At 33.2% G+C, this 13,830-nt stretch overlaps 2 protein-coding genes across 2 annotated transcripts; both read right to left on the bottom strand.

Annotated features, from left to right (window-relative positions):
• Positions 1–1,524: 1,524 nt before the first annotated feature.
• LOC104882242 (AAA-ATPase At2g46620-like) lies at positions 1,525–3,472 on the bottom strand. The gene has a single exon (XM_010664609.3). The coding sequence runs from the start codon at positions 3,165–3,167 to the stop codon at positions 1,740–1,742; it is 1,428 nt and encodes a 475-aa protein (XP_010662911.1). The 5' UTR covers positions 3,168–3,472; the 3' UTR covers positions 1,525–1,739.
• A 2,025-nt stretch (positions 3,473–5,497) lies between these two features.
• On the bottom strand, positions 5,498–9,537 carry LOC100264007 (uncharacterized). The gene is made up of 5 exons (XM_010664610.3): positions 9,180–9,537; positions 7,971–8,271; positions 7,041–7,199; positions 6,568–6,863; positions 5,498–5,951 (listed from the first exon to the last, which is right to left on the bottom strand). The coding sequence occupies exons 1-5, from the start codon at positions 9,366–9,368 to the stop codon at positions 5,730–5,732; spliced, it is 1,167 nt and encodes a 388-aa protein (XP_010662912.1). The 5' UTR covers positions 9,369–9,537; the 3' UTR covers positions 5,498–5,729.
• Positions 9,538–13,830: the final 4,293 nt, after the last annotated feature.

Raw genomic sequence — 13,830 nt, 5'->3', positions numbered from 1 at the left:
ATTAGAAACGTTAATAACACTTCCTATAATCACTGTCAAATACATTCTTAATAGATGATTTTTTTAAAAATACTTTTAAAAAAAATGTAATGATTTTTTAAAAAACACTTTTAGAAAAAATATTTTCACTAAAAATACTTCGAAGAGCCTCCATAAACTCACCCGCTACAAAATCCTAACCATACTTCTTTTTCATCGTTTCTTCCTTTCTTTGCTTCCCTTCCCACATCATCTTCTTCCTCAAATTTTGATTTTGATTTTTTTTTTCCAACTAACAAAAAAATGCAAATAAATAAAGAAAAATACTTGCCGTGTGTGCAGCCAAGGCTGCAGCTTGGCCAAGGCTGCAGCTTGGCCATGCCTTGGCTGAAAGTAGCAATATAGAGAGAGAGAGAGAGAGACAGAGAGAGAGGGAGAGAGGGCCATGAGTCTATATATAAACACAAAGATGGAGCAGAGACTAAACCTATATTTGTGGGTCATAGTGGCTTCGGGACAACCGTCAAGGACTCTCCCAAGTGAATGGCAAAAGGGTGATGGAGTGACCGATCGAGAATCGAGATTAAGTAGATGAGAATGGAAGTGATCAACTATAATTTTTTTTTTATAGTCTGAAAACCTCTTTAAAAAGTTCTTATAAACAAAATAAATTTATAGGAGTATTAATAAAAAAAATTTGAAACTAATAATAGTTAAGTATATTTACTTTAAACTTCTAAGAGGTATGAGTGAAATTAACTTGCAAAAAGAGTAAAGTATGATAAAAATAAAGGATTTGTAAATGAAAATTTTGTTACTTGTATGGTTTGTTGGTCTTATATATGAAAATTTAAATGTTTGGTTTTTGAAAAATATTAAAGAAAAATAATTTTCTTATATTTGATTTCATAATAGAAAATAAAAAATAAAATTAAATAATAATTTAAATTAATTATCATTTTTAATTATTTTATCTTTATATAAATAGAGAAAAATAAGTGAAATAAATTTTAAAAATGTTTAAAAATAATTAATTAACCTTAAATCTATTTTAAAATTTTTCTTTACTTTTTTTTTCTTTTTACCTTTTCTCTCCATTTTCTTTCTCTCATATTTTTCTTTTAATTTTCGTAGAACCAAACATAGTCTTAAAGTAAAAAAAATAAAAAAATAAAAAAAATACTTATAAAGTTAAATGTTTATTAAAAAATTATAGTAAAAACATATTTAAATTTATAATAATTTTCATTATTGGATTAGAAGATGTAGTTCTCAACTTTTTATTTAGAAGAGCAAATCTCTCCTTAAAGAAAACATTTTTAGGCTTTGAAAGGAGAAATAAATGACATTACAAATAAAAATATGTACTACATATGCTCCTATATCATAAATACCATCACTTTGATGTTAAAATTAACTTTGATTTTGAGCTCTTCTAATTAATATTTTTTAAATAAAAAATAATAATTATGTCAAAAAAAAAAATATTAATAAAATAAATAAATGAATAAAAGTTCTCCCACTTCTATATGTACCATAGAACACTTTTCACAAATGAAACATATTCCTATCATTGATTGCAAAGAAAGGAAAAAAAAATAAACATCTCTCTACATCATCTAACTTTGAATTGGACTTATGAAACACCCTATCAACTAATTACACTAAAGAAATATTAAAATTTAAAATACACGGAAAGTAATTTATTATTAAACATGTTATAAATGTATTGTAATTTATTGTGTTACCCAAAAAGAACCTCATGATCCATTCCTTGGAGCGTCCTTATCGGTGGAGCCCAAATCCAACGGCTCTTCTTTTCTACCACTTCTCCTCAAGAGCCCATAGAGTTTCCGAAACTCCCTGACTGTGTGTACGCTCTCCCTGCAAATCACACCACCCGGTTCAGCTGACTCCTCTGTGGACCGGCCCGACGAGCTTTGAGTCAACCGAATTTTATTGGCTGTGTTGGTTTGCAATGCGTTGATAACCGATTTGAGGGCCCGGGTCGCGGAATTCCGATTTGATGTCATGATTTCGCCTATCTCGGCCGGGCAGAGACTCGCTCCGGTCTGGAAAATCTCTTCGACCTGAGGGAAAAGCCGGTGCTCTTTGATTCCTAGGTGGCTATCGGCTAACATTTTGAACGATGAGAAATCGCAGAGGCCGAACTGTACGTGAACGTCGATTCTGCCGGGTCTTAGGACCGTTGGATCGATTTGATCTGGGCTGTTCATTGTGAATACCATCACGCGCTCCTCGCCGCAGCACGAGAGTACTCCGTCCATGAAGTTCAGCACGCCGGGGAGGCTGACGGTCGTTGATTTGTCGATCAGGAACCGGTCGAGATCCTCAATCAGGATCAACGACCGGGGTGTGGTTTGCAGAAGGAGGAGCTTGAGATCGGCATCGTCGGAGACCTGAGAGAGGTCCACATCGTAGACGTCGTAGCACAGGAGTTTCGCCATGGCGGCGACGAAGCTCGATTTTCCGGTGCCGGGCGCACCGTGAAGGAGGTAACTCCGTTTCCAAACACGGCCGAGCCTTTGGTAGTACTGCTTCGATTTGAGGAAGAGCTCGAGATCAGACTTCACCTTGCTCTTGAGATCGGAGTCCATCGCCACAGTTTCCATCGTCGCTTGATGCGTGAACGGAACAGATCTCCACCGTCCATCGCTCAACCGACGACTCTCGCAGTTGATGTACAGCTTCAATTCTTTCTCAAACTCCTCATATTTAGCCAGTATGTGCTGAAGGTACGGACGGAGAATCCTACGCTTATCCTTCTTCCTAATCCGCAACACAAAACATCTCCGACCGTCCGATTCTCCAACGACGTTCGTCCACGCGACTCTGGCGCCAAGGTAACTATCAAAAACAGTCTGGTTCGGGTCCAGAGACAAAACGACGTCGTTTGATCTAGAACCAGTCACAAGGTTCGCAAAATCAGAATCCTCGACTGAAGCCAAAGAGTTGATGTAAGCCGAAAGCTTCCGATACAGTTCATTTTCCTGCAAAAGCTGATTGTACTGCGGAACCCTATAGCACTGCCACACATAGCACATGTCCCCCAGAGACCGAACCCATTTTCTAACGATAAGAATCACAGAAGTTTTGAGTAGCAAACGGAGAATCAAGAAGGTGGCGGCGAATGCGAGAAGGAACGGGATTGAATCGGAAAGAATCATTGGTTCTGACTTCTGAGGAGTGAATTTCAATGAACACGATGAGAAGTCATGAGAGATAATATATGGTTTCGGGGAACAACTTGTGGGGGATGGTTTTAACGGTGGTTGAAGGTTTGAAGACTGCGTTGGCCGGCTGCAGAGGAAGGAATGGGGTTCATGCCTCGGCCGTCAATCTACGACTCATGACCAAATTAATTGTGGAATGAGAATAATGTGTATAGTGGAATGAGACTAATGTGTGTTTTAAAATAGTAATACGAATTTCCTATTAGTCTCCCTTACGTTAATTATACTAATAGCTACGTTTGTATCATTTTTCTTCGGAGTCGCATGGTTCTTTGACTAAAGAGTAAAAACAACTCCAAATCTGATTTTTTTTTTTTAAATTTAGGGATCGGAGGTATTTATGGAGTGTGTTTTGCGAGGAAAAAGTAGTGTTAAAAATAATAGATTTTTTTATTTATTTATTACTTTTAAGGCACGATTGTGACAACTTTTGACAACTCTTCTGGCATGACTCCCTCTCTCTCTCCTACCAAACGTACCCCAACTTCTCATTGTTCTTACAGTACTAATAATTAATTAATTATACCTAACATATGACTGACTGCGTCACCAAACACCAACTATTCCACCGTCAACTTTGCTTTGCTCCTGGCTAAGACTGAGTCGCAATATCACTAAAATCCTAACCTAGTTGGCAAATTTGAAATTGAGAACTTTCAATTTAGACTAATATGATTTTTCTTGTGTTAGTTTCTCAATTGTACTTGTGTGTGATGGCTTGATGGGCAAGCCGCCAATGGTTTAACTTCAGCATAGTCTTTTGTCTCTTCTATGGATACATGTTCGTGTTGAATTGAATTGGAAAAAGCAAATCAGGATAGCGATTCCGGAAACTTTTTAACCTTACTCGTTTGAGTTTTTCTTTTCTCGAGAAAATGAAAGAAAAAAAAAATTGTCAAAAACAAAACAATGGATTCTGGCTCAACCTCACTTTGAGTTTGATGCAACTTTCAATACTTTAACCACCTCTACCAGGCCACTATAAAAATGAAATTGTCCTCATTCTGGTAACATTTAATATAAGATGACTCCATGCATAATTGTGGTGGTCCGAGAATTCCCAATACACCAACTTACGTTCTATATATTAATATGGTAACAGATATTCATAGCCATCATTAACATAGGAACACCCCTCATTGCTTATAAAATGCAACAACACAACTGATGTTATTGCATCTACCATAAAAACTCGGGTTAACGAAATTTTGGCTAAATATATCTAACCCAATAGTTCTAAATTTTATCAAATATTTTTCATATTTTAAGAAAAAAAAATTAAAAGAGACATTCGATACGAAAGGTAAATGAAAGTGAGCCGAAAAACTAAACATCCTTTATAGACATGTGAGCATTGACCACTACTCTTTTATCCATTTAGATTTTTGATTGTTGACTGGATTGTTAGAAAGGGTAAGAGTTAGGTGAAGGTCTCAACGACCCACTACTCTTCGGGCCTGATCCTTACTGTGAAACCAAATCAAAATAAACCGACTTAGACACCGAGCCGATCAATCCGGTCTTTAACTTTATTTGATTATTAATAATGGATTAGTCCAGTTCAATTTGACTTTAATGTTCACAACCGAACTCACCCAATGATTTATACGCCCCTAAAAATGAGGCTACAGCTCTCTGTTTTGAGTGTGAAATTACCCGAATTGGCCAAACCCAAATTCAGTGTAACACGTCTAGTGCCAGCTACATCCAGGAGGGTTCTCAATCATCCACAGCTGTTTTCTCAGGGGGGGTACTGGCCACATGCGGTCAGACAAGAACGAGAAGAGGTGGGTGAAATTGGAACACGTTTGGATACTCGTATCAATAACTTTCCTAGTGGTCCCTATATAAACACCATATAACCCAGAAACCAAACAATACTTTATACAAGTCTATAACTCCATTATTCATTCCCACTTGCCTGTTAGGACGTTGCAGAACAAGGACCCATACCCTATAAAACCCAGATTCAGACCATGAAGGTACAAATGCGGGAAAATTGGGCTCAACCAGGCCACATCATCACATGAAATCCACTAATTTCGTTCCCTATACTTGAGACGCTGATCTCCTTACTGTTATGCTAGGAAAATGCCTACTACCAAATTTACCTGCCTGGAAACATCCAACGGTTTCCAGAGTATAACAAAGGTAGGTTAAAGACCCGGTGCTTTCAAGAAAAGAACCCCATCAACTTAACCGGGTAAAGAGACTCAATGATCAACAAACCCCTACAGAATTCCTTAGAACAGTACACAACATGATAGAGGTTATCAAGAATTTTATAAAATATGGGTAGTGTTGTCTTGATACATCATCAAAATAAGGATTCTAAAGGACTTCCAAGAATTCATCAAATGCCTACGAACGTGACCCGAAAGATCACAAATTCTGTGATAATATGGCAAAAAAAATTAAAAATATAAGTCATCTGGCCATAATTTTACAAACCAATTACCAGATTGCTGCTGGGAGGAGGGTGGGTGGCCTCCCTTTTTAAGGGTCTTGGGCATCTGATTGAAGGTTCATAATTTGAGAGAGCACAAGCTTAGAGAGCTCACCAATTGCAGATTGAACCTGATAATCATCTGGCTCCCTATTCCCTGACCACCCCGATGATTGTGGGTTCAAACCAGTGTATTCACTTGCAGCAACCTTTGTCTTTCTTGATGTGGCAAGAACTTTCTCCAGATCCAACTGTGACAATGGCCGTGGTGCCTGAAAAGGAACCATAAAGTTACCAAAAAAGTCAGTAATATTTCAAAAGCCTGCCATATCCAGCTACAGCATGCTAATGCATTGTCTTTTGATTCATCGCTGAATAACACTTTTGATCCTAGGAAAGCCCAATAATTTTGCAGGGCAAAAGCTAGCTGGTCCAAAGAAGATGAAAAAGAACTTGAAACTGTGATATTTAGTTAAATTGTGTCCACTATCTTAGACAGATATCATTACAATTAAGCAAACATGATTTGATGCTAGAAAGAGTGAAGTGGAGGATGAGCAAGAGCAGCATCAAAAGACACTGAAAATAGTAGTCAAATTTCCGGAGCAACAGGTGTCACCAAAAGATAAGGAAAAAACCACCTGCCACAGAAACTAATACTGCAAGAAGGTTTTGAAGTCACTTCCTAGTTACAAAAACGGTATCATCTTCTGCAAATCAGATGCTTTGTTCCTTAAAATATATATTATTATTATTACTATTATTCTCACCACCAACAGCATGTCATTTTTCATGACCTACTAAACCCTAGCATACCATCATAAAGAAAGAGATACGAAGTAGAAGGCAAACTAGATGATAACAGATAATAATGATAAGAATACTGACAGGAGATGGCTTCCCATTCTTCTCGTCATCTAGTAGCTCTCTGATAGGAAAATAGGCTGCTTTCTTGCAGAGCTCAAGAATATCTGAACCAGTGTACCCCTCACACAAGCTAGCAATGCGGTCATAGTTGATGTCATCTGCTACCTTCTCACCCTTCAAAACCACCTTCAGTATCTCCACCCTCTCTCTGCGATCCGGTATCCCAATCTCAAAGGCCTGAGGAAGACGTCGAAGAATTGCTTCATCAAGTTCTGATGGACGATTAGTAGCAGCAAGGACCATCACCCTAGCATTCTCTACATGAAACAACATCAAATTGTCACAAGTGGAAACCTTTTCCAACTAGTTTAACTAGCAAGTACAAGTAATCAGAGAGAGGCATTTATTTGAAAAGGGCAAGAAAAAAATGCACTTCATTTGTGAAAAAGAAAGAACCACAAGGATTATAGTTGCTTAATGTATAGAATACTCACGATCAGTGGTAAAACCATCCCATAAAGCCATGAACTCAGTTTTCATGTTTGCCATTGCTTCATGGTCTGTTGTCCGGCGCTGACCCAAAAAAGTATCAACCTCATCAATGAAGATAATAGCAGGTTGGAGTTTGTAAGCCAAGCTAAATACAGCAGCCACTGCAGAGTTTAGAAAAGATCAACGTTCAGATCAAAGAGAAACACTTGGTAGTGGTAAAACAAGACCAATTAAACAACTTTACAACCAAATTTTCAACAAATGCATCTTTTTGCGTTACAAAAGATTGTACTGAATCACAAGAAAGTGCCACACTCAGTTAAGCAACTTTACGGTCCACTCATCTTGTGCTCATGCATCCACATTTTTTTAATACATCCATCAGCAGCTTTAGGTTAAGCTGGCTAGCCAAAACTAATGAAATTAAAAAATATTGATGATTGAACTAACTTAATCTACAATCCATAACAAATAGAATGGAACAAAGGCTGTTCATGCAATGTGACTCCTATGGCTGAATTCGGACATTGAGATCAAGCAGACCACACCCAAAGAGCATAGCAGAATGTACAGGACCTACCCAGTATACCCAACCTGAGCTCAACCAGACTCAAATCTTTTGAGCTCAAGTTAAGACAGGTGCAGTTGGGTTAAACAGGGTACAGGAGGTGAGGTAGAAGATGACTGTGTGCTATGACTGGTATCCAGTTTTTCATTACAACCATGTTCATTCCATTTGTCTCTAATTCATATAGTCAAGCATATATAGTGATTACTACAGGTGGTGCAAGCCAATGAAAAGCATCATAAAATCCTGTAACTGCAGCTCTCTAATTCATAACTAAAGTACATAACTTATCATATTCAAAAAAAAAAAATGTAAAGAAAATTCCTCAAATCCAAGATAAGCAGTGAGAACATATTCCACTCACCAAGTTTTTGCGCATCACCAAACCATTTGCTCATTAAATTTGATATCCTCACATTAATAAAAACGGCTCCAGACTCCTTTGCAATAGCTTTGGCCAGCATGGTCTTTCCAGTGCCAGGGGGTCCATATAACAAGACTCCTTTCTGGGGACCCAGAAGCTTCCCATGTGAAAACAGCTCAGGTCTTCGTAGCGGAAGAATTACCAGTTCAACTAATGCTTGTTTAATGGTTTCCAATCCTCCAATGGAATCAAATTCCACATCAATATGGTCAGGGTTTATGACATCACAGGCTATTACATCCTGATAATTGAAAAAACACAGATCAAACACACAAGCAACAATTATATTTCTGAACCTTCATTGTCTATAACTTAAATTTTCTACCTTATAAGGATGATAAAAAATTCTTCATATAGAAATTTAAGACAATGCAAATTGCATGTTCTAATAAAATTTAAATAGATGATTAGAGATCCCTTCAAATTTAATTTATATTCATCCTATTTCCAAACAAGAGAAAGAAAATGAAACCTAATTCCACCCAATTCCTTAACTTTCGTTTCCATTAATCAAATCCATTTTGCTCACAAATGCAGTTCCAAGCAAAAATTAAGTGGTTGAGCAAGAACTGATATCAGTAGCCAAAGAAACAAATAACTGTTACAATTTAGACTGTGAAAATCAAATCAAATATTATTTTATAATTATTAATACCACCAAAGAAAGAAATTGAAACCCAAGTCCTTATATTTCATTACCATTAATCAAATTCAATTTCCTCAAGAATTCAGCTCCAAACATAAAGGAATCAGAAGAAAGAAGCGAACACCAAACCCTAGTTCAAATATCAATCCCCAAAATGAACAATGAACTATATATAAACACTTCTTCTTTTTTCAATCAATTAAGACACTTCTTTTTTTTCAATCAATCAAGAAAATCCCATCCCATTCCTTTACTTTTATGTCAATTAATTAGATTCCTTCTCCTCAAGAATTCAGGTTTAACAAACAGCAAGTGATTATCAACAAGAACCAAAATCCAAACCCCAGCTCAAATATCAATCTCAGAAAAGAAAACAAATGCCAATACGAATTAGGTCACGAAAATCAAAACCCATGTTTCCTTTGCAACCAATATCAGAAAGAATTGAAAAAATTATTCAAGCAAAAACACATTAAAAAAAAAAAAAAAAAAACTGGCATAACCTCATATGAATTGGTTTGAATGAGGGGTCGACCCAAGCGCTTGGCGATTTCCTTCCTGTGTTCAAGGGCTTTTTTGGAGGATTCTCGGTTCGGGTCCAGATGTCGAAGCCCCGCAAACAACACCAAACAGCTCAGAGCAGCACTGGCTGCATAGAGAACCAGTTCTTGCAAGAACCGAGTCTCTCCCATTCCACTGATTATTTCTCCTTTTGCTTTGTGGGTTTTTTGGGGGATTTTTCTTGTGGTTTTTCTCAGTTTTTTGATGTGGCAATGGAAAAGGAAGTTAGGGTTCAAGGGAGATGTCGTTTGAGGGGAAGGCTCTGGGTTCTTGGAGAGTAAGAAAGGAAATTATGTGAAAAGACCTCAATACCCTTACATCTATTTTTTATATTATTTTGTTAATATTATTGACCGAGCTCGAGCTCGAAGTCAAGATTTATTTGAAATTATATTTACTTATAAATCTAAAGGTTTATTTGGTAATTATATTTTTAAAAACAGATTTCTGTTCTTAAAAAGAAAAAAAAACGTATTTAATAATAAAAAATTATTTTCTATTTTTTATTCTTAAAAATATAACATGATGTTAGATTTTATTTATCATTAAAATATATATATATAAATAATGTAATTATATGAAATGTTATCGTTTGATTTGAGAAAATTTTTTGAAAAACATATTTTAATTATCTTTTATTGTTTTCACTTGTTTCCTAATAAGTGTTTTAAAAAATAATTATATAAACATATGATTAAAAATAAAGTAATAGATATAAAAAAATATTTTTAAAATAATTCAAAAATATTGAAAATAAGTTAAAAATTTGTTTTACAAAATATTTAAAAAAAAAATTTAAAAATTGTTATCAAGAGCTCTGAAAGAGTTAGCTTCAAGAGCAGAAAAAATATTAGAGAGTGAAAAATTTTAGAGTTCAAAAATTTTCTCTTGTAATTTTCTTCTTTGAGTTAGAGTCATCCCTCTACTGTCAACAACCTGTATTCATCAGCTCTCTATATAAAGGTATATTTTCAATAAACAATATTTTCAGATTCAAATATTTGTATTATTATGATTACATTTCTGCAATAAATTAGACAGTATTAGACATTAAATATTTCAATTTTTATGTTTGGAGATAATTAGACAGATTTAATTATTGCGTGCATGAACTGTTGTATGTCCTAGGTGCAAATGGTATCAAAGCCATTTTCTGCTTGAGAACCGAGTGGTGTTACGAGTTGGAACAGTAACTAATCGCAGATTTAGTCCTGACTTAGTTCGGGTTGAATTTCCTGTGAACGGATTGGTCAGCCTGTGATAAGCGGTGTTTAAGGGCAAAAAGAGCGTAAGTCTCGTGTTGATCCGCTTGTGGTGGTCCCTGTTCAAGAAATTATTTGAATTGATTAAGGATAAAATTGTGATTATTTTATGTGACAATGAGTAATATTATTAGGGAATTAAGTAGAAATAGTTCTTCCAGATCTCTTAGGTCCCATGATAGTTCTGCATCTGTATTAAATAATTCTGCATATAATTTAGAAAGTTCTTCATATAAGATAATGAGATTTTCCAATGCATCTACTACATCATCATCTGCATCATTACCTGCTGCATCATTAGCTGCATTATCATGGAATCATCATATAAAATTTAATAATTCAAAATTTAATGAAGAATTAAATCAAATAGAAAATCAAGTAAAAAATAGTTCAAACTTTGTTCCTGAAAATTCTCTTTTTGAAGAAGACTCTGAGTCAAAAAATTTCTCTCATGATAAACCTCCTTTAAACATAAATATCATTAGAAAAAGATACATTAAAAGAAATCCTTTTATTCCTGAAGTAGAATTAGTCAAAGCAAATTATTTTTCTCCTGAAAATACTACAAAAAGAAATTATTTTCAACAACTTCCTCCTCAAGTTAGAAATGCATTAAGAAAACAATATGAAAAATATATGCAACAAGTTAGGATGACTATTCCTTTTTTCCTTTGGTTTTTCAAATATAGGAAACCCCTTAAAAGAATTATAACATTAACTTCAAGAAAAGCAATAGAAAATTCTCCACATAATAAAAAATTATTAGATCAACAAATCAAAAATCAAGAAGAGTCAAGTAAAAAATCAAAAGAAAAATCAAACAAAATAAAAATTAATCAAGAGCTAAATGAAAATTCAAAACAAAAGTCAAGTGAAACAAAATTTAATCAAATTTTGTTTTCTTCTGCCCCGGGAGAGGTGGAGGAAACAAAAACAAAAACAAAAACATCAACAAAAACAGAAAACTCAAGAGAAATTAATGAAACATCAAAAGTAGAGAATAAAATTAAAAAGATAAATGTAATATCTTCAAAAGTAGATAAGCAAATATTTTTTTATGTTGTAGACAAAATTCAAGATGAAGAAATACAAAGAAATTATTTACAAAATTTAAAAAATTTAATTCTCACTGAAAATCCAAATAAAACTCAAGACATCAAACCTAATCAATATTCAATGGATGAAATTTATAATAAATTCAAAAAGACTCAAAGGCCAATAACCATTAAAGACTTGGAAGAAGAAATAAAAGAAATAAAAAGACAAATAAATCAATTAAAATTAGATAATGAACAAATAAAATTAGAAAACGAAATAATAAAACAAGAAAATGACCAAATAAAACAAGAAAATGAACAAATTAGAAATATAATACAATATAAACAAGATTTTGTTGAAACTTCTGATAATCAAGATCCAGGAATAATAATACCTAATAAAATAACTCCTATAGAATCATTTATAAATACAATATCAAAAATAGATTTTCAAAGATGATATACAAATGTAAAACTTATAGTTGAAGATTTTGAAATAGAAATAGTAGCATTAATAGACTCAGGAGCTGATATGAATTGTATTCAAAAAGGAATAATTCCTACTAAATATTATGAAAAAACAGGATAAGAACTTTTTGCTGCAAATAAAGGAAAATTAGAAATACAATATAAACTTCAAAATGTTCATATATGTCAAGATAATTATTGTTTTAGAACTCAATTTATATTAGTACAAAATATAAGTGAACCTTTAATATTAAGAACTCCTTTTATTACTTTACTCTACCCTTTTCAAGTAAATGATGAAGGTGTCAAAACGACAATATTAGGAAATACCATATTTTTTCCCTTTCTATATTCATTAACTAAAAAAGAAATACATCAAGTTCAAAGTGATTCAATAAATAAGAATATAAATCTAATTCAAAGAAAGAGAGCTCATATAAATTATCTATCAAAAGAAATTCAATATAAAAAAGTAGATGAACAACTTTTAGAAGATAAAGTTAAAAAGAAAATAAAAGAGATTCAAGATCTTTTTCAAAATGAAATTTGTTCTGATCTTCCTAATGCTTTTTGGTCAAGAAAGAAACATGAGATAAGTTTGCCTTACATTCAAAATTTTGATGAGTCCAAAATTCCCACTAAGGCTAGGCCTATTCAAATGAATGAAAAGCTTTTAGAATATTGTAAACAAGAAATTGATTCATTATTAAAGAAGAAATTAATTAGACCCTCAAAATCTCCTTGGAGTTGTGCCGCTTTTTATGTTCAAAATGCTGCTGAGATAGAAAGAGGAGCACCTAGATTAGTCATTAACTATAAACTTTTAAATAAAGTATTACAATGGATAAGATACCCTATTCATAATAAGCAAGATTTACTCAAAAGACTTCATAGTTCTGTCATTTATTCAAAATTTGATATGAAATCAGGATTCTGACATGTTCAAATAAGGGAAGAAGATGGATACAAAACTGCTTTTACTGTCCCTTTTGGTCATTATGAATGGAATGTCATGTCTTTTGGTCTAAAAAATGCCCCTTCTGAATTTCAAAATATTATGAATGATATTTTTAATCCTCACTTTCAGTTCATCATTGTATATATTGATGATGTTTTAGTATTTTCTGATTCATCAGAAAAACATTTTATTCATTTGAAAAAGTTTTTTAATGTCATTAAAGCAAATGGAATGACTTGTTCCGCTCCAAAAATGAAATTGTTTCAAACAAAAATAAGATTTTTAGGTCATGAAATTTTTCAAGGAAAAACAAAACCGATTCAAAGATCAATAGAATTTGCTGACAAATTTCCTGATGAAATAAAAGATAAAAAATAATTGCAAAGATTTTTAGGATGTTTAAATTATGTTTCTGATTACTTTAAAGATTTAAGAATCATTTGTGAACCCTTATACAAAAGACTTAGAAAAAATGCACCTGCATGGACTGAGCATCATACTAGTTTAGTCAAAGAAATTAAACAAAGAGTCAAACGTTTACCATGCATCAATATCCCTCATCCAAATGCATTACTCATTGTAGAATTAGATGTATCTAATTTTCATAATTTTTATAAAATACATAAATCAAACAAGACCTTAATCACTTTTTTTTTTTATTGAAAATAAAATTGCTTTGTAAAACTAAAATAAAAATTACATTAAGAAAAATAACCCTTTTTTATTTATTGTAAAAAATATAAATAAAATCAAATTTTAATATAATTTTAAATTTATTTAATTTTATATAAAAAATCAATAAAGTGAGTTTGAAAAAATATATAAAACTACTTTATTAACTTTAAATTTTTTTTATGCTTTATTTATT

The sequence above is a fragment of the Vitis vinifera genome, chromosome 16, assembly GCF_030704535.1.
Source record: "Vitis vinifera cultivar Pinot Noir 40024 chromosome 16, ASM3070453v1".
In the NCBI taxonomy this organism is placed as follows: domain Eukaryota; kingdom Viridiplantae; phylum Streptophyta; class Magnoliopsida; order Vitales; family Vitaceae; genus Vitis; species Vitis vinifera.
The sequence above is the reverse complement of the archived record's forward strand: the minus strand, read 5'-3'. Positions and strand labels throughout refer to the sequence as shown.

Coding starts and splice junctions, on each gene's coding strand:
- LOC104882242 (XM_010664609.3), bottom strand. CDS start 3,167: ATGATTCTTTCCGATTCAATCCCGTTCCTTCTCGCATTCGCCGCCACC.
- LOC100264007 (XM_010664610.3), bottom strand. CDS start 9,368: ATGGGAGAGACTCGGTTCTTGCAAGAACTGGTTCTCTATGCAGCCAGT. Junction 8,272..9,179: donor TTCAAACCAATTCATATGAG/GTTATGCCAGTT, acceptor TTCAATTATCAG/GATGTAATAGCCTGTGATGT. Junction 5,952..6,567: donor AGAATGGGAAGCCATCTCCT/GTCAGTATTCTT, acceptor GTTCCTTTTCAG/GCACCACGGCCATTGTCACA.